This window comes from Ochotona curzoniae, unplaced genomic scaffold, assembly GCF_017591425.1.
Source record: "Ochotona curzoniae isolate NIBS_2020 unplaced genomic scaffold, NIBS_Ocur_1.0 scaffold_2453, whole genome shotgun sequence".
Classification (NCBI taxonomy): Eukaryota; Metazoa; Chordata; class Mammalia; order Lagomorpha; family Ochotonidae; genus Ochotona; species Ochotona curzoniae.
The window spans coordinates 15,530,710-15,551,360 of NW_024467094.1; the positions used below are offsets into that span (position 1 = coordinate 15,530,710).

Sequence of the window (20,651 nt, forward strand, 5' to 3'; positions counted from 1 at the left end):
CAGAGGGGAAAAAACATAACCACATCCCTCAAGATATTCAAAATGACCTAGGTGCACTTTATCTCCTGTACAAGTGAGAGAAGCTACCTAAGAATGGAAGTACCCACAAGGCAAACTACAAGCAGCTCAAAAAAAAACAGACCTATTGATTTTTATTAGAAAGAGATTTAGAAAAAAAAAAAAGAAAGAGAGAGATTTAGAGAGAAGAAGGGAGAGAAAGATACTCCATCCACTAGTTCATTCCCCAAATTGGCCACATCAGTTGGAGCTGAGCTGATCCAAAGCCAAGAGCCAGGAGTTTCCTCCAAGCCTCCCACAGTGATGGAGGGGCCCAAGGCTCTGGGCCACCCTGCACTGCTTTCCCCGGCCACAAGCAGGGACCCGGGCGGGATGTGGAGCAGCCAGGACACAAACCAGCCCACACTGGAAGCTGGAGCTTAGAAGTGGAGGATAAGCCAGCTGAGCCAAAGCACCAGTAGTTCTTAAGTAATACTATCAGACAACAAAGATTAGAATTACCTACAGCAGCTAAACAAAAACATCAATGAATAAAACTCTCTACCTTATTGATGAAAGTCATGCCAGGAAAGTACAACATCAATATTTATATATGCATTAGGAAAGACAAAGGAAACCAAGGACCATCCGCAGGAACAAACACACAGTCCTAAAAAACAGCTTTGCTATCAAGGACTTAGTTGCTATCTTCATTCCACCACTCTAAATAGACAACTTCAAAACATTATCACAGAGCCCAGTGCGATAGCCTAGTGGCTAAATCCTTGCCTTGTATCCACCAGGATCCCATATGGGCATCAGTTCATATCCTAGCTGCTCCACTTTCTATCCAGCTCCCCACTACTAGCTTGGGAAAGCAATAAAGGATGGCCCAAAGCCTTGGGACCTTGAGCCCACGTGGGAGACCCAGAGGATGCACCTGGCTCCTGGCTTCGGAACAGCACAGCTCCTGTCACTGCGGCCACATGGGGACTGAACGAACGGATGAAGGACCTTTCTCTCTATATCTCCTTCTTTCTGTATATCTGCTTTTCTATTAAACCTCTTAAAAAAAAAAAAAAAGCACCTTCTCACAAATCAAAATTACAGTCACCTTTCCAGTGTTATACGTACTCGTTATAAATCTCTTTCTGTAGATCTTTGGCAAAGTCAAACAGCTGTGCAATTGAAAGCAACGACACGTGGAACTCTGCACCTAGAATACAAAACACAGGCAAGGGAAGGGTCATTACACTGAAAAATCCCTCTGTTCTAAAAACACCATCTTCTTAGTTTTAAAAACGCAGAAACAGATCAAATAGTGCAGGGGAGGGGGTTTGAGGGAAAGAGTTCTTCCACAATCCAACCACATGAGCAACTGCATTTATACATATAGAAACGCATTCCCAAGTCAGTGGGTCATCTGTGTGCAGTGTCTGAAGGCTGAAAAATAGATTATTGACATCTATGAGAAGAGACATAACTTGCATTATATATTCATAGATATATTTTTTAAAGATTTATTTATTTTTATTACAAAGTCAGATATACAGAGAGCAGGAGAGACAGAGAGGAAGATCTTCCATCTAATGATTCACTCCCCAAGTGACTCCAATGGCCGGTGCTGCACCAATCCGAAGCCAGGAGCCAGGAGCTTCCTCCAGGTCTACCACACGGGTGCAGGGTCCCAAGGCTTTGGGCCGTCCTCGACTGCTTTCCCAGGCCACAAGCAGGATGCTGGATGGGAAGTGAGGCTGTTGGGATTAGACCCGGCGCCCAAATGGGATCCCAGCGTATTCAAGGCAAGGACTTTAGCTGCTAGGCCACCATGCCAGACCCAGCAATTGCATATTTAAATGTTTATAAATACTTCTGATATTTACTCTCAAAGGAAATGAAATAAATTATATATCATTCTGGGTAACAATATAAATTAAGTACTCAAGAAAAACTTGCTGAAATGTCCAGTTATGACCTAGGAGAAATAGCCTTTTCTGAAAGAAACAGAACACTTTGTCCACATTTGTTTTCATACACATTCTACTGGGAAGTTCAAAATTAGTGACAGGTCTTATCGTTATCAAGAAGGTTCCATTTTCATACCTCAAGTAAATGCCTAAAGGTCACCTACCTTTAATTACGCTTACAGAATTTTTGTAGATGATCCGTGCCAATTCTCCTGTAAGTATTTCTTGAGGATAATCAAAATGTCTCTAAAAAGAATTACACAAAACATAACTGCAACACTACTGAGCAGAGAAAACACAAGGATAAAAATTAACACTTCTACACAACCTGTGCCATATAACCTACCGCTGAGCCCACATGGAGATATGGATAAAGTCACTAACCTTCCTGCTTGGGCCGGTCAGAATGCCAGAGCACTGGCAAGATTATGTGCCTTAAGCTCACTCCACTTAGACCAGATAAAGTGTTACAGCTTGTCGAACCTTCTGTGGGAGACTTTATTTGGACTGGGGCCAATGTTGTGACACAGCAAGTAAATGCACTATCTACAGTGCTGGCATGCCACACACTCAACCACATCCCAGCTGCTCCACTTAGGATCCAGTTCCCTGCTAATGCCACTGGGAAAGCAGTGGAGGATGGCTCCTGTGACCCACGTGTGAGACTCAGAAGAAATTCCCAGCTCCTGGCTTCGGCCTGGCCTAACACTGACTGCTACAGCTATTTGAGGAGTGAACCAGCAGATGGAAGATCTATCTCTTCCTCTCTCTCTCTCTAACTCTTTGAAATAAGCAAACTAAATAATTTTTAAAAGAATTCTATTTGGATTAAAATGTACTGAGCTGGAAATCACAATGACAAGAAGACAACAAAATTCCAGCCTAATGTTCTAAACCTTTCTTTATTATTATTCTGTCATGGGGCTGGAGTAGTGGTGCAAACAAGTATAGGCTGCCACTCGCAGTGCCAGCATCCTATATTAATGCCAGTTCAAGTCCATGCACTGAACTTCAAGTCCAGCTCCTTGCCAATGTACTTGGGTAAACAGAAGACATTCTAAGTCCTCAAGCCTCTGCCATTCATGTGGCAGACCTTTATAGAATTTTGGGCTCCCAGTTTTGACCTGGCCCAGACACAATCATTAGGAACACTGGGAGAGTGAATCAACAACTGAAAGATCTTTATGTGTCTCTGTCTCTCCACCTCTAGACCTTCTCCCCCATCTCTCTAACTCCACCTTTTAAACAAATAAAGAACTGATTAACAAAACCTTTCAAAGAAAATTATTCTGGGGGCCAACACTGTGGTATTGTGGGTAAAGCTGCCCTCTGTGATGCCAGCACCCAATATGGATGCCAGTCCGTGTCAGGACTGCTCCAGTTCCCATTCAAATCCCTGTCAATGGCCTGGGAGATGAAATGGAGATGACTCAATTGCTTGGGCCTCTGCACTCACATGGGAGACGCAGAAGCTCCCAACTTGGGCCTGGCTCAACCCTGGCCATAGAGGCCACTTGGAAAAAAAAAAAAATTCAGAGGATGGAAGATAACTCTCCATCTCTCCCTCTCTGTAACCCTTTCTAATAAATATCTTTTGAAAAAATGATTGTCAAGTAAATGATTATTTAAAAAGAAAAGGAAATAAGCTAAGAACTATACTTTTCACAACTTTTCTGAAGCTTTTTGAACATGTAACAAAAGTTTACAACATTAAAGAATAGCATCCCTCAGAAAAAGTTATAAGATTTTATTTATTCATTTGAAAGGCAGAGTTAGAGTAGGAAACACAGAAAGAAGAAGATCTTACACCCACTGGTTCATTCCCCAAATGGCTGCAACATCTAGGATTGGGCACTCCATCTCCCAGGCAAGTGTGGGGTTCCAAATGCTGGAACCACCTTCCAGTGCTTTCTCAGGCTTGTTAGCACAACACTGAATTTGAAGTGGGGCAGCCAGGACTTGAATCAGCACCCACATGGGATGCTGGCATTGCAGGTGGTAGCTTAAATGACTATGCCACAATGCTGGCACCCATCAAATACCTACTTATAAAGCATAAAACGTCACTGCTACTCCTAAATCCACTAAAGTAAACCAACTGTAGACACATCTTAAAACTTCAAAATATGAAATTAAGCTGGAAATAAATTTCAAAGATTCTCTTACTCCCACACAGGCTTAAAAGATTACATAATGTGGGTAACTGACAATCCCACTAATATCTTACCAGGTCATCCATATCTGCTTTTTCCAGTTCTTGCTTTTCCTTCCTCAGTTTCTCGGCATGCATCAACTCCATCCTAAAGTACTGCAGAGGGAAAACAACGAGAACATCCTTGGTGTCTTTCTTTTCCGTTTTTTTCCCCCCAAAAGATTTACTTATCTTTATTGAAAAGGCAGAACATGCTACAATGCCAGTCATCAAGCTAAAAAATAGACAAACTAGCCATCTAAGATTGAAGGATTTTATAAGTGAATGTCAGAAGTGCCAACAAAGGTTGGGTGAGGAATCTCTTAGCGCCTCTGTTATCCCTAAGGTCTTCCGTGAATGATGCCGAGTTCCACTGGAAACAATCCCACTATGGTATTTAGAAGTGAAGCCTTTCTGAAATGATAATGTTACATCAGTTCAGGCCATAAGGGAAAAACCCCAGGACTGAACTCCAGTGAGTTCAGAAGAACAGACACGAACACACTCAGGGATCTACACTCCCTGTCCCCTGACACCTTGTGACTCCATCAGCAAGACAGCCATCACCTGGCTGGGCCAGCAGGCCGCCAGTACAGAACAGCGGCCCTTCAGAACTACAAGCTGAAACCACCCTCTTCCCTTTATAAACTCGGCCTACCTACATCACTTCACTGAGTAGGAGCATGACAAGGCAGGTAAGGATTCCAACTTCTCATTAACCTAGATGCTGCCCAGTGCCAACAAAAGATGCTTCTCCTCACCCTCCCATCCCACCTTAGCCTGCATAATCTGAAGTCTTTAAGATTTGAGAGCCAGAGATAACCAAACACAGAAAGACATATCTTCCATCTGCTGGTGCACTTTCCAAGACTACAGCAACCAGACCTGAGCCAAAGTCAGGAGCCAAGACTATCCAGGACTCCATGTGGGTGACACAGTCCAAGGCCTTGAGTTGTTTTCTACTACTGCCCAAACACATCATTAGGGAGCTGGATTGGAAGCAGGGCAGCTCAGACTGGAACTGGAACTTTAATACAAGTATTCAAGTAGCAGCTTAACGTGTTGTGCCACAACACTGACGCATAAAGTGTTCCTAAACTTAATGAGCAATATATGAGCAAGTGTTCAGCTTAGCAGTTAAAATTCCCACACCACCTCCATCGCAGAGTTCAGGTTCAATTCTCAGCTCTACTTGGCTAACTCCAGCTCCTTGGTAATACAGACCCTGAGGGACAGTGGTAATGACTCAAGCAATTGGGTTCCTGCCACCAGCATGTGAAAACCTGAATAGAACTTTGGCTTATGTGCTGGCCATTATAGGTATTCGAAGTGATTAACAAGACAAACACTTGTCCGTCCTTTCCCTCTCTCTCTCTCTCTCTCTGCCTCTGCTTCCTAAATTAAGAAAGAATGCATACTGAGGCCCTGAAAGATGCCTCAGTGGCTAAATCCCCGCCTTGAAGGCGCCAGGATCCCACATAGGCATCAGCTCATGCCCCAGCTGCTCCACAGTTCATCTACCCAGCAGTGGGGGAGGATGGCCCATATCTGTCTCTCCTTCTCTCTGTGATTCTGCCTTTCTAATAAAAATAAATAACTCTTAGAGCACACACACATCTGCAGAGAACCCCAGTGAGGCATCACTCTTTCAGCGGGTATGCACACACTTACTTCTTGATAAAGCTTTGGGCACTCAGGATGAAAGCGCAGAGCCCGCAGAAACAACTGTCTCGCACTTTCTGAAGATAAACGGTCTTCCATTTCCCATTTGGCTGCCATAATCCACAAAGCTATAAATGAAAAAACATCAGACTCCATATCAATAAATGAAACAAGGCAACCAAGAAAAGACAATGATGCAATCTCAAATACTCAAAGAATTTTTAAAATAATCTTACCGAAAAGGTAAGGAGGAAAAGAGTTTCTAATGGCTCACTTGCATTGCTTTATCTAGTATTACAATATTCTGGGGCCAGTGTCGTAGCACAGTGGTAAAGCTGCTGCCTGTGACAACATGTAGAAAGCAGATCAGAATCTGGCTGCTCCACTTTCAATTCAGCTCCCTGGGAAAGTAGCAAAGGACAACCCGAGAACTTCGGCCTCAGCGTCACTGGGTCTGGCCTACTCCCAGGCTGCTGGCCAACTGGTGAGGGAACCAACAAATGGAAAATCTGTCTCTCCCTCTTTGCAACCTGGACTCTCAAGCAAATCTTTAAAATAAATAAGTAAAATTAGAATATTCTGTGACCAATGTGGTGACGCAGTTAAAGCTCTTGCAATACAGTCATGCCATATCTGTGCTCAACTTCCTATCCAGCTTACTCCCTAAAATGCCTAAGAAGCATCAGAAAAATGGCCCAAATGACTGGGCCCAAGCCAATCATGTAGGAGTCATGGATGGAATTACTGACTCTTGGCTATGACCTGGCCCAGTCTTGACTGCTGTGGACACCTAGAAAGTAAACCAGCATATGCAAGTCTCTTTGTCTCTGTCACTTTTTCAAATAAATAAAATAAATCTTGAAAAAACAATATTATTCTGGACCCAACGCCATGGCTTGATGAGCTAATTCTCTACCTCACAGGCACTGGGATTTCATGTGGACACCAGTTCATGTCCCGGCTGTTCCACTTCTCATCCAGCTCCCTGCATATGGAAAACGGTGGAGAATGGCCCAAAGACTTGGGACCCTGCACAAGCACGGGACATCCAGAGCAGGCTCCCAGCTCCTGGCTTTGGATCAAAATAGCCCCATCCATTGCGGTCCACTGCAGTGAATCAGCAGACACAAGATCATTCTCTCTCTCCACTGTAAATCTGCCTTTCCAATGAAGATAAATTTTGAAAAATAGTAACAATATTCTAAAGGAAACAAGTAAATACTAATATGACTTAGAGACACAGTACATGCTACTGCATGTCATCAATGTGATGTGTAATATTTTAAATACTGAAAAAAAAGTCAGAGAGAGAGGACCCAGAGAAAAAGATCTTTCATCCATTGGTTAACTCCACAAATAGCCAAGTTGGACAGGACTGGGTCAGAAAGAAAACAGGATACTGAAATTCCAACTGTGTCTCTTTCATGGCTAGCAGTGACCAAAATTCCTGGGCCATCTTCCAGCTACCTTCCCAAGAACATCAGCAGGCAGCTGGATGGGAAGCAGAGCAACCCAACTCAAACTGGTAGTCCAATATGGGATAGACACAGTAAAGCCACATTTTAAAGATGTTAAAAAGAAAAACACTCATACCTTAGAATCAGTGAAATAATACCACTCTTTGTTCTTCTCTCACTTGGAATAGTTCACAATTTTTTAAAAAATTGAAAAATGCCTCAAAATTGGAAATTAAGAGCCAACACTGTGGCTCAATGGGCTGATCTTCCACCTTCAAGCACTGGTATCCAATGGATGCCTGTTCATGTCCCAGTTGCTCCACTTTCCATCCAGCTTCCCTGCTGGTGCCCTGGGAAAGCAGCAGAGGATGGCCCAACTCCCTAGACCCTGGCACCCATGTTAGTGTGAGAGAACTGGAAGAGGATCCTGGCTCCCTGCTTTGGATTGGTTCAGCTCTGGCCACTGTGGCCTTTTGGGATGGCCAAAGAGGATGAAGATCTTTCTCTCTCTTTCCCTCTAATAAGAATAATTCTTGGGCCTGGTGGCGTGGCCTAGCGGCTAAAGTCCTCACCTTGAACGTGCCCGGATCCCATATGGGCACCAGTTCTAATCCCGGCAGCTACACTTCCTATCCAGCTCCCTGCTTGTGGCCTGGGAAAGCAGTCAAGGACAGCTCAAAGCCTTGGGACCCTGCACCCACAGAGACCCAAAAGAAATTCCTGGATCCTGGCTTCGGATCGGCACAGTACCGGCCGTTGCACTCACTTGGGGAGTCAATCATCGGACAGAAGATCTTCTTCTCTGTTTCTCCTCCTCTCTGTCTCTCCTCCTCTCTGTATATCTGACTTTCCAATAAATAAATAAATCTTTAAAAATAAATAGATAAATAATTCTTAAAAAAAGAAGAAAATAAATTAATAATGAGTTAATATTGTAGTTTCTTTCCTAGAAACCCAAGTTCAGCTATCTTAACAAGCAGGACTAATATTGAAAAACAAAAAGAGTGATAACCACGCCCAGACTAGGAGAACCCTGAATGAAGGCAAGCCACTGCTGTGCTGCTACAGAGCACGGGACTTTCTGAAAAGGAGCAAGAACTTTGCCTTTATTTTTAATATTTATTTATTTGAAAGGCAGAGTGATCAAGACAGAAAATCAGACAGTAAGCTTCCATCCAATCCACAGCAGCACTTCCCAAATGGAAACAATAGCTAGGGTTGAACCAATCAAAAGCCAAGAGTGTAAAATTCCAACGGGGTCTTAACAGGAGTAGTGGGGGCCTAAGTACTGTGCCATCTTCCACTGCTTTCCCAGGTACATTAAAGGGAACTGGTGGGAAGCAGAGTGGCCTGAACTTGAATCAGCAATCATAGGGGATACCAGCAGCAGGGAAGGTATCGATCAACAGACTGAACATGCTCAACCTGCATGTTCAATGTGCTGCCCTGCGATGCCAGCCCTAGGGCTTCTAAGCAGGAGCTGCGTCCTACCCAGTGATGTTATCTCGTCTCCGCACACCTGAACTACCAGCTCGAGTTCCACAGACTGGCATCCAAGCTGCTTGAAGCACTGTACTAAAGAAACACACCTGTGGGGCAGCACATTAAGCCACCTCCAGCAGTGGTGGCATCCCACATGGGCATCAGCTCAAATTACAGCTCCCTATTAATGCGCCTGGGAAAGCAATGGAAGATGTGGCACAAATGCTTGGGCGCCTGTATCCATATGAAAACCCAGAAGCTTTGGGCTCCTGACTTCACCCAGGTCTATCCCTGTAATTGTAGCCATTTGGGGACTGAACCAACTTTCTCTCTCTCTCTAGTTCTTTCTGTAACTCTGCCTTTCAAATAAAACACATTTTTAAATAAAAAAATTCCCCAGTAATAAAGCTTTCTTAAGATGCTGTTTAAGTTGAAAGGTAGGAGAGAAACATAGACAGAGATCTCCAAATGGCCACAAGACCAGGCTGGGCCAGGCTGAAACCAGGAGCCTGGAACTCATCTGGGCCTCCCTGGGGATGCTAGGGCCCCAGCACGCAGGCTGTCCTTTAGTGCTTAGCAGGGCACATTAACAAGCACTTGAACAACAAATGGAGTAGACATGCCCCAAACCAGCACTCCCACTGGGTGCCAGCATCACATGCTCTGGCTGAACTTGCTACATGAGTGCCAGCCACTATAATAACCCAATTTGATTGCCTCCAAATAATATACCTCAAAAGGACTGAAGACTACCATTTGCAATCAGTTAAAAAGCCACAGTGGTCCCTGCCCACAGAGTATATGGTATAGTGAGGGGTGTAGGGTCAGCAAACATGAATACTGACAGCCGTTCAGAACAAACACTGCTGAGGCCAACTGTCCAGGGAGGTCCACAAGGATTCCTATCAGCTTCTTCCAGCAAAAAAAATGGGGGGAGGGGGATCAAAACAGATCAACTGTAAACTCTAAATGAAACAAAGAACTGTCAGGACTTGGAGCATACCTGGCTTGTTTGAATGAATGGCCAACATGGCAGAGAACACTTTGCTCAGCTGCTCCTTGGTCGCCTGTAGAAGAAGAGACACATCTGCTTTCTGAACAGGGAAGTCACCGAGGCTAATGTCCCAAGTGCACCTTCACAACTTTTTTTCACCAATATTTATATTTCTACTATCTAAATCCCAAAATAGTTTAAGAATCTAAACACAAAAAAAAATTTTTAAGTTACTGAATAAGTAGGCATAAAAATGAAATCTTCCCAATCACTTACAAACTAATTTTATAGTTATTAATACAAATAGTAGGCTGAAATTCAGCCTTCCTGGGTTTGTCCATTTTAAAGATTTATTTACTTGGGTCCGGCGAGATAGTGCAGTGGCTAAGGTCCTCGCCTTGAACGTGCCAGGATCCCATAAGGGCGCCGGTTCTAATCCCAGCGGCCCCACTCCCCATCCAGCTCCCTGCTTGTGGCCTGGGAAAGCAGTCAAGGACAGCTCAAAGCCTTGGGACCCTGCACCCATATGGAGACCCAGATGAAGCTCCAGGCTCTTGACTTCAGATCAACTCAGCTCTGGCCGTTGCAGTCACTTGGGGAGTAAACCAACAGACGGAAGATATTCCTCTCTCTCTTTCTCCTCCTCTCTGTATATCTGACTTCGCAATAAAAAATAAATCTTAAAATATGAAAAAGATTTGAACCCAGCATTACACAATATGAAATCAAATGTCGCAGCAGTGTCTGAACTGTCCTGCCAAACACCCACCCCTGAGTTCTTTGTCCATTCATCAATGCTACATCGCTGGTAAAAACAGAAGCAGTAAAGAAGCATAAAGCTTAAAAGCCAGATAAGTAGAAAGTACAGAAGTGGGGGAAGATACAGCTTCACTCACCCATTTTTTACAAAAAACTACATAGGACAGCCAAAGTTGAACATCATCCTGCAAGAAAAGCAATGTGGTCAGCTGCTTGAATTTGATGTTGACATCCAAGGTACTTCTCAATTAACTAATTTTGTTACTAACAGGCAGATTTTAAAGACCAATGGGTAACCACATCCCCCAGCCTTTCAGGCTCTTCCTTACTGAAGCCAAACGGCAACTCAATGTGTGCCCGACACCCACCCACACTCCAACATGTCGTCTATCTACTCGGCTCGGTACTGCGCTTGACGGTCTCCACCAGGTAAGCCACTCGAGCACTGCACTCCCCGAAGCACGCCAGTGTACCCCGGCATGTCCGGTCCCAGAGAGAAACTGAGTAAAACCAAGTTACTGAGGTACTGCCACCCTTTATCTTTCACCTCCAAGTTGTCAGTGCACGCCCCTTACAGATAAATCCAAACATCTCCACGGCAAGCTTTAACCCTAAATAAATTGGATATGCGATTTTCAATACTACCTTTACAAAATAACCATAAGACAGTGAGACTGATTTTAATAAATGGTTGAAAAAATGTTTCAAGCACTGGTACTATCAGTGAGGCGTCCACACAGTAATACATACAACACACATCCCCAGCCCCGAGGCGAGGTGCTGTCAGCTCACACCTTCCACTTTGCTGAAGCCCGTCGGAAGACTCCTTGTACCCGGTGGACAATAGAATTTTCAATCTCATCCCTCTTAAAGGAGTACTTTATGCGCTGAAAGGGAACATAAAAGTCTTGGTTTGATCACATTTGTCCAAAGCAGCATTCCCACCTGATCATCTCACAATACAAAAAAGAAAGAAAATAACTGTAGCTACCCCGTTACACACAGCACGAGGGTTCATCAACAGCAACTGCCTCCCACACACACGTTCTAGTTACATGGCTATGAGGCTTACTCTACTTTCTCCCACCATCTAGAAAATCATCTACTTACTGTTCTTCTTCTCTGGATCAGCTCCAATAGATTAATTTCATACTATGGGAGAAAAACATTTTAAAAATTACAGTCTTTTAAACACAAAAAACAAATTTAGTTAACTTCTTTAGAAACTTATTTATTTGGGGGTCTGGTGTGGTAGCCTGGTATACGGTAGCCTTGCATGTGCTGGGATTCCATATGGGCACTAGTTCATGCCCCAGCTGCTCCACTTCCCATCCAGCTCCCTGCTTGTGGCCTGGGAAAGCAGTTGAGGATGGCCCAAAGCCTTGGGACCCTGAGCCCACAAGGGAGACCCGGAAGAAGCTCCTGGCTCCTGCCTTCGGATCGGCTCAGCTCTGGCCATTACAGCCACTTGGGGAGTGAACCAGTGGATAGAAGATCTTTCTCTCTGTAAATCTGACTTTCCAATAAAACAATTTAAAAAAAAAAAAAAGAAAGAAAGAAAGAAAGAAAGAAACATATTTAGTTGGGCCCAACGTGGTAACCTAATGGTTAAAGTCCTTGCCTTGCATACCCAGGATTCCACATGGGCTCCGGTTCTTGTCCCAGCTATCCCACTTTGCTCTAGAGCACCCAAAGCCTTGGAATGCAGCACCCGCTTGGGAGACCCAGAAGAAGCTCCCGGCTCCTGGCTTTGGACTGGCTCAGCTCTGGCCATGAGTGAATGAGTGAACAAAATATCTTTCTCTTTGTCTCCTTCTCTCTGGAGATCTGACTCTCCAGTAAAAATAAATAAATCTTTTTTTTTTTTTTAAGATTTATTTTTATTATTTTTTGATTGGAAAGGCGGATATACAGAGAGGAGAGACAGAGAGGAAGATCTTCCGTCCGATGATTCACTCCCCAAGTGAGCGCAACGGGCCGATGCTATGCCGATCCGAAGCCAGGAGCCTCTTCTGGGTCTCCCACGCGGGTGCAGGTTCCCAAAGCTTTGGGCCGTCCTCGACTGCTTTCCCGGGCCACAGGCAGGGAGCTGGAAGGGAAGCGGGGCCGCCGGGACTAGAACCGGCGCCCATATGGGATCCCGGGCGTGCTAGGCGAGGACCTTAACCACTTGCGCCACCGCGCCGGGCCCATAAATAAATCTTTAAATTAAAAAGAGGAAATTTATTTATTTACCTGACAGGCAGTTACACACAGTTATCTTCCGTTCACTGGTTAACTTCCCAAATGGCCACAAAAGCTGAGCTGGGCACATGGGTGCAGGGTCCCAAGGCCGCGGGCTATCCTCTGCTGCTTTCCCAAGTGTACCAGCAGGCAGGCGGGTTGGAAGTGGAGCAGACAGAACTTAGACTAGTGCCACTATGGGATGCTGCTTTCACAGACAGTAATTTAACCCACTGTACCACAATGCTGATCCCAGATTTTGCTAAAATTAGCAAGTAAATAGGGCTAGCTAATGACTGGTGGCACAGCATGCTAATTCACCACCCCTGTGGCACCAGCATCCCATATCCACGCTGGCTCATGCACCAGATGCTCCGCTTCCAATCCAGTTCTCCCCTTGTGGTCTGGGGAAGTACCAGAAAATCGCCTAAGTTCCTGGGACCCTGATCCACAGGTGAGCCCTGCAGGCAGCTCCGTGAATGGAACACCTTCTTTATCTCTCCTGTCTCTGTAATATCAGCCTTTCAAATTAAAATAAACAAATCTTATCAAGTAGAATCAGGAATGTAAAACAGAAGGCAATTTGCTGTCACTGGATATGATCTGAAACAACAGCCAGAACTTACTAACCTCTACTACACAGAAGGCCTACATTTCACTAAATTTGCCACAAATCTTTTTTAAAAGTAAAACGCAACAGGCTGGCACTTTGATTTCACTCCTCCTTCTCTCCAGAGACAGACCCTGTACTCACTGCTATCGCGTTCACTTTCAGGCTACAAAGTGAAATCATCCTTGCCCACCATCCCTAACTTCTCCGGAAGAAAACGACCAGGTACATCCCTGCCGACACACTGAATTCCGCTTCATTCACCTTAACGGCTGCATATTTCATGTATGAATGTCCCACTACCCAAAGTGGACTCTGTGGTACAGTGAGCTAAACCACCATGTGGGACCCCCACCATCCACACAAGAGGCCCAGAGCAAGGTTCTGACTGATGCCTTCAGCCTCACGCAGCTGTAGCTGTTGCCAGCACTTGGGGACTCAACCAGCGGGTAACATAATTCCATCTCTGCCTATCTGTTTCCACAAAGCAGTCAAGGATGGCCCAAATCCTTGGGACCCTGCACCCATGTGGGAGACCCAGAAGAAGCTCCTGGATCCTGGCTTCTGATCAGCTCAGCTCCGGCAAATGCAGTCACTTGGGGAATGAACCAGTGGATCATTCCCTGAGCCCTGAAATAAACCTTTAAAAAAAAAGTTTACACACTTTGTGCCTTCAGTAGTCTCTAACAAACCCACAAAAAGACAAAGACAAAAGACAAAGAGCTCTAGGGTTTTTAGGGTACGTAATTGCTGCCTAGGGACATCCGGGGATATGACAGGCCAGTGTGAGTGCAGGTGAGGGATGAACTCTGTGTGATTCCTAGCGATGGAGTCACGGAACTTGCTTGCAAGCATAAGGACTGAGATCTGAGGATTTGGAGGGGAGAGTCCGTAAGTTCTCATTAAACCAGACTGATTCACCAACCTACATGGGAATCCTGAGATGGGCTGTTAGCGTAGAGCATCAATGACTGCCACACACCAGTCCACACCGGTGGCCTGTCTGGCAGGGCTAGGTACCAGTACCTGACTGAGTGGCGGAACAGAGGATGGGTTACACTTGGCAGGGTCAGGACACTAACCAACATGCGAGAGAATCAGATCCAGGGGCAGATTCTGTGGGGGAACTGTGGGCCCAACCCTGAAGAAATACAAGTCCCGCAGGTTAGCGCTCAGGCGTGGCGATGGTGATGGGCTGAGCTAGGTGTGATCATGGAACCTGCCATCACTTACAGTCTCGGCAGGTCAAGGCAGCAGCACCCAAATGTGCATCTTAAAACAGGATGTGGGGTGGGCCAAGCTGCAACTGGAAGGGGGCAAACCAGGCAGGGCCAAGCAAACCTCAACTCACAAGGAAGAACAAATCAGGCCGGTGCACAGGTCATGCCGAGATAGGCTCTTAAACCAACTGGTCTACATGAGCCAGGGATATTAGGACAAAGCAATGAAGGCAAATGCCAAGACAGGTGAGGGGCTGTGCCAAGTTGGGTCAGAGCAACCACTGGCATGCATGCCATCTATGGTTGGGAACAGGCCCAAATGGGGAGCTAAGAAGACACCCTAACTGGGTTGGGATTCCCACTGGTGAGTGCGGGGGCTGGAGTGAGGGCTGCGTTCTGACCTGGACATGGCTGTACTCTCCCTTGGCACAAGTGTGGACTGGGACTGGACACACCAAGCCAGGCTAGACTCCAGCACCATCTGATGCTCTGAAGAACCAGGGTAGACGTAGGATGGACTAGGCTAGGTCTCTGCCCCTACTGAGCCATGTGTGAGCCATGTCTGGGTATGGACGACCCTTGGCTGGGCTGAAACCGGAATGGGTTGAAGACCAGTCAGGAAAGGCCGCTGTTCCTGCTAGGACAGGAGGTGGACTAAGTAGGGTTGACCCATGGACCCACTGGTATGCACAAGATCTGGCAATGGGAGAGGTTCTTATGGGGGAGCTTGGGAAATTCCTCTGTCTGGACATAGTCCCTGCAAGTGAGCACAAGAACCACGATAGGGAGCAACGCAGACCAGGCCAGAGAAAGGTACCCACCAGCATGCATTTAGCATAGGTCAGGGACAGACCAGGCTGAACCAGTTCATATCTCTCACTGGCGAATCTGAGTACCAGAACACAGTGTGGGTCATGCCAGGTATGGTTGCAGCACATACCAGTGCACACTACAGCTGGGATTGGATGCCTACTGGGCTGGCTAGGCTGTAGCCCTCACCAGTGTCTGCTGGAATTGGGGGAAAAGCCAGGCTAGGCCAGGCTACAACACCCACTGGGAAATGTCAAGGTAAGGTGGGCCGTACCAGACTTGGCCGCAGCGCCCAAGCAGCACACGGGAGAACGAGAGGGCGGGGGCAAAGCCGATAGGGGGAATGTGGAGGGCTCCCCTGCTGGACAGCCACTCCCACTGGAGAGTGTGAGCTGGGATGGGGCAGACGAAACCAGGCAGGGCTACAACACCTGTGGTCCTCATGTGAGCGAGATCAAGGAAAAGCCAGGCTGGACTGACTGATCCTACTGGTGGCAAGCATAAATGTGAGTGGGTGAGGACTGGTTGGGCTTTGCTGCAGCATCAGCTAACAGAGGCTGGCACTGGGGACTAATTCTGTCAGGTTAAACTGCAGAACCACCTGGAGAGTGCATAGTCAGGGAGTGGCCTAGGAGGGAAATAGTGGGCACCTCCCTCTTGGATTACCACTCCCCCTGGAGAGCATGAAAACCAGGATTGGGTCAGGGGTGGCTAGACAGAACAGCACCTGCCAGCATGTGTGTGGGCTGCATAGTAGGCAGATTGGTTTGAACTAGGCTTCAATGGCCATTGACATGTATGACAACTAAACGGGATGTGGGACAGACTGAGTTAATCTGCGGAACATACTGACAAGCATGGGAACGAGGGTAGGGAGCAGGCCTGGTGGGGTTATTGGGAGTCGCCCTGACTAGGCTGCAGCTCCCACTAGTTTGTGTGAGGGCAGAATATGAAGTGGGCAGAATTGGGCTGGACTGCAACATCCATTGGTTCGCGTGGAAGACAGGGCTGGAAACGGAACTGACCAGTAACTGCCAACCACCAGCATAGGCATAAGCGGATCTGGGCAATGGACTGTGCCAGACCCTGTACTGGAATCACAAGAATCAGGTCTGGGATCACTTCAGATGAAGTTTCTTTGGGGATCCCTTCAACTGAACTGCTGATTTCAGAACCCCAACCATGAAGAGACTATGTCAGCCAGTGGATTCTGAATAGATTTCATCGCACTTGGAGTAGCAAGATTGGCAGAAATGTCAAAACTGCATGAGCAGTGCCCTCAGAGCATGCCCTACCTCGCGGATCTGGGATGGGTGGGAGGCTGGATGGGGCTCTTCCCTTTCCCTTACACCAGATACAGAAAAAAAATATATTAATGTGGAAACAATGGTCTTACTCACTTTCCTGTAGCCCTTGACCCTTTGTGCCCTAATCAACTATGTAAAGATTACCAAAATAAAAGAATTAATAATAATAAAAAAGACAAAGACATGAAATAGCAAGCTAAGCCTCTGCCTAAGTCCCTGTCATCCCATCAGCCTGTGCCTGGCTACTCCACTTCTGACCCAGCCCTTTGCTAGCTGTCTGGGAAAGCAGGGGCGGCTAACCAAGTGCTTGGGCCCCTGCACCCATGTAAGAGACCCAGGCCTGGCTCCTGGTTCCTGGTGCCTGGTGCCTGGCTCCTGGCTCCTGGCTTCAGACCAACCCAGATACAGCCAGTGTGGCCACTGGGGAGTGAACCAGCAGATGCACATTCTCTGTCTCTCTTCTCTACAATTCTCCCAATTAAATAAGAATTTTTAAAAAAGACATAGGGGAAAAAAAAGGAATGAAAGGGAAAAATCTGCCTAGTTTTACAAGTCCTAAAGCCTTAACAGACAAAGCAATTCCCAGTGTTGTTTTAGGCTGCTTCAAAACTGTCTCATCAATAACACTGGAAATCTGCACAGAGTGATGTAAATATTACTGATTTTAATCTAAAATAACATTTTTTAAAATATATTTTTATTTTGAATTTCGAATTATGTGGTACAATTTTATTAGGCTGGGATATCCCCCCACAAAACTCCCACCGCCCCAACACATTTTCCCCATAAAATTACATTTTTTAAAGTGAAAAGCCAGGAAAATGACTTACTTGAACATAATTGATGAAGTCTTCCTTAAAAAGGGTTCTTCTCTGTATTTTATACTCCAGGTCAGATGCCTTCCTGATGATTGCCCTGGGGAGAGTCAGCAGGGCTCTAACACCGGAGAGTCATGAAAGGCTTGAGTGTATGCACACAGAGCTACCGCCACCTAATGCCCGGGGACGGTTATCTGGGCTTCACTGTGGCATGCTGGGATAAGCCACAGCCCACACCAGTGCCATCTGATGTGTGGCATCCCATGCGGGCACCAGTTCAAGTCCCAGCCCCTCCGCTTGTGCTCACGCTCCACTAGCGCGCCTGGGACAGCAGCAGCAAGAGGCACAGGTGCTCGGTGCTCTGTCCCCCACAGGGGGGACCAGATGAGGCTCCTGGCCCTGGCTCCGGCCTGGCCTAGCTCGGCCATTGTAGCCCTTTGGAGAGTGAATCAATGGATGGAAAATCTCTCACTCTTTTTTAAAAAAATGTATTTATTTTTTATTGCAAAGTCAGATCTACAGAGAGAAGGATGGACAAAAAGATCTTCTATCCACCGGTCACTCCCAAAGTGGTCACAATGGCCAGAGCTGAACCAATCTGAAGCCAGGAGCCAAGACCTTCTTCCAGGTCTACCATGCAGGCGCAGGATCCCAAGGCTTTGGGCCGTCCTCAACTGCTTTCCCAGGCCACAAGCAGGGAGCTGGATGGGGAAGTGGAGCTGCCGGGATTAGAACTGGTGCACACCAGGTATGGACCTTAGCCACAAGGTTACCACACCAGGCCCTCGCTCATTCACTTTCTATCTCTCCTTAAATAAAATCTTTTTTACACACACAATTTATTTCAGAAGCAGGTTTCTGTCACATAACTTTAGCAGATTTTTAAAGATTTACTTATTCACCTGAAAAGCAGTTACAGAAAAGGAGGCAAAGAGGCCTTCATTCTTCTGGCTCACTCCTCCAAATGGCCACAGCAGCCAGTGCCGGGCTGCCGGGCAGGGGCAGCCGCACCCCGGTCTCCAGGTCAGTGGCTAATATCCACGCGCCTGTGTACCTTCTTGGGCCTTCCCTGGTGTGTTCTCAGAGAGCCCGGTCCGAGGCAGATCAGCTGGGAGCCCAACTGGCATTCCAGTACAGGATGCTGCTCGTGGACAGAAGCTGAACTGAGGCCCAACCCCGGCCCCACCTCAGGGCATCAGAAAGTCTTCCAAAACTTTCAGGATGATCACCTTAATTACCAAGACCACTGACATGCCTACCAACAACTAAATATTAATTACTTAGCATTTATACTATACTAAGCATTTATACATGCTAAGTACATGTTAAATACATGTATGCATGACATTAAAGCTTCTATTTCTTTCAAATCCATGAGAATGGAGTTTTAGTCATATACAAGGGGCTGGCATCCCACACGGGCACCGGTTTTACTCCTGACTGTTCCACTTCCCATCCAGCTCCCTGCCTGTGGTCTGGGAAAGCAATCGAGGACAGCCCAAAGCCTTGGGACCCTGTACCTGTGTGGGAGACCCGGTAGAGTCTCCTGGCTCCTGGTTTCTGAATGGTTCAGCCCTACCTGTTGCAGACATTTCGGGGGTGAACCAATGGATGAAAGAGCTTTCTGTCCCTCCTCTCTATAAATCTGTTTTCAATTTTAAAACTCTTTAAATAAGAAAAAGAAATTCTAATGTCAGGGGAGGGTGCGTGGCACAGGTAACCCGCTGCTTGGGAAGCCAGGTTCCCATGCCCGAGGGCCACAGCCAGGGCTGGAACTCCCATCCAGCTTGCTGTCCCTGTGTGCCAGGGCAGGCAGCAGCTGACAGCTCAAGTACTGGGCCCCCTGCCACTTCCCCAGGTCAGCAGGGAATGCCCCCACCCTCGGCCTGCTGCAGACATCTGGAGAGTAAACCAGCAAAGGAAGATCTGTGTCTCTGCTCCTTCCTCCGTGGCTCTCTCAAATAATAAGCCTTTCTTTTAAAAAAGGCAGTAAAGGAATCAACGCAAATTCATCGTCTTTGGCCATGACATCTACAGGATGTCTCCTAAGCATTCAAGCTGCTACACCGATTCCTTAGGAGCCAATGTTTGAGGCTGGCACTCACAGAACCACACTCATACCCACTGTCGTCCCACAGCGAAGTCACAGAAAACATACATATATATACATACATATATATATACACACACGTATGTATATACCTGAGGCGAGTTAGGCAACTAACCGCTGCCAAGGGCGCCCTGGTAGCGGGAGAAGCTGAATGAGGCCGCTCCGTGCCGGCAGGACCCCCAAGGCACGTGCAGCCCGCCTGCCCCACCAGCCCCGAGCCCGGCCCTGCACACTCGTCCTCCCGCCAGCTCGGGGGTCAGCACTGCACAACCCAGAGCCCGGCCTGGACACAACCGCGACTCCTGCCCGCGCCCGCCCCAGGACCTCCCCTCGGCCTGCCCACGACCCGCTCGCACTTAATCTCCGCATGACTGAACAGCCCAACGCGCTCCAGCTGTTCCAACTCGGGAATGCGGTCTTCTATGCGCTCCTGGATGATCTCCGCCATGATGCCGCCACTTCCGCCACGCGCGGGATCCGGGCGCACCTGGCGCACGTGTGACGCGACGTGCAGCCGAGCTCCCGCCTCTTCCGCTTCCGCCCCTCGGCCGCCTGGGAGGACCCTTGGGTTTTGCGGCTGCTGCCGCCACCTTGTGGCAATTTGTGGGGTTGCAGTCAGCACTTTGGGGTGGGGTGGGGATGGAGGGGCGGGGCCTGTCTGGGGCGGGGCGGGTCTGTCTGGGCGGGTCAGGAGAGATGGGGCGGGGTCTGTCTGGGGCGGGGCTACCTGGATGGGCGGGGCAGGAGGGCGGGGCCGACGGGTCTGGTGGGCGGTGCCGCTGGGGCGGGGCTGTGTGGTGGGCGAGCGAGTCTGGTGGGCGGGGCCGCCCTGGGGCGGGGCTGTCTGGTGGGCGGGGCCGCCATGGGGCGGGGCCGGCGGGTCTGGTGGGCGGGGCCGCCCTGGGGCGGGGCTGTCTGGTGGGCGGGGACGCCCTGGGGGCGGAGCTGTCTTGTGGGCGGGGCCGACCGGGGGCGGGGCCGAGTGCGCGCCGCCCGCCCCGGAGCGGTTACCTGAGAGCGTTGGGAAATGCCTTTTTCTGAGGG

General features: G+C 47.7%; 1 protein-coding gene across 1 annotated transcript in view; it reads right to left on the minus strand.

The window, feature by feature from the left end:
* The window catches only part of UTP6 (UTP6 small subunit processome component), a 34,363-nt gene extending 14,287 nt beyond the window's left edge, over positions 1 to 20,076 (minus strand). The window contains exons 1-10 of the mRNA XM_041000971.1: positions 19,964 to 20,076; positions 17,510 to 17,594; positions 11,620 to 11,661; positions 11,304 to 11,396; positions 10,647 to 10,694; positions 9,760 to 9,823; positions 5,827 to 5,945; positions 4,192 to 4,272; positions 2,129 to 2,210; positions 1,132 to 1,213 (exon numbers count right to left, since the gene is read on the minus strand). Coding sequence (XP_040856905.1) covers positions 1,132 to 1,213; positions 2,129 to 2,210; positions 4,192 to 4,272; positions 5,827 to 5,945; positions 9,760 to 9,823; positions 10,647 to 10,694; positions 11,304 to 11,396; positions 11,620 to 11,661; positions 17,510 to 17,594; positions 19,964 to 20,055 — 788 coding nt within the window. The 5' untranslated portion in view covers positions 20,056 to 20,076. The remainder of the gene's footprint in view (positions 1 to 1,131; positions 1,214 to 2,128; positions 2,211 to 4,191; positions 4,273 to 5,826; positions 5,946 to 9,759; positions 9,824 to 10,646; positions 10,695 to 11,303; positions 11,397 to 11,619; positions 11,662 to 17,509; positions 17,595 to 19,963) is intronic.
* Between the last annotated feature and the right edge of the window lie 575 nt (positions 20,077 to 20,651).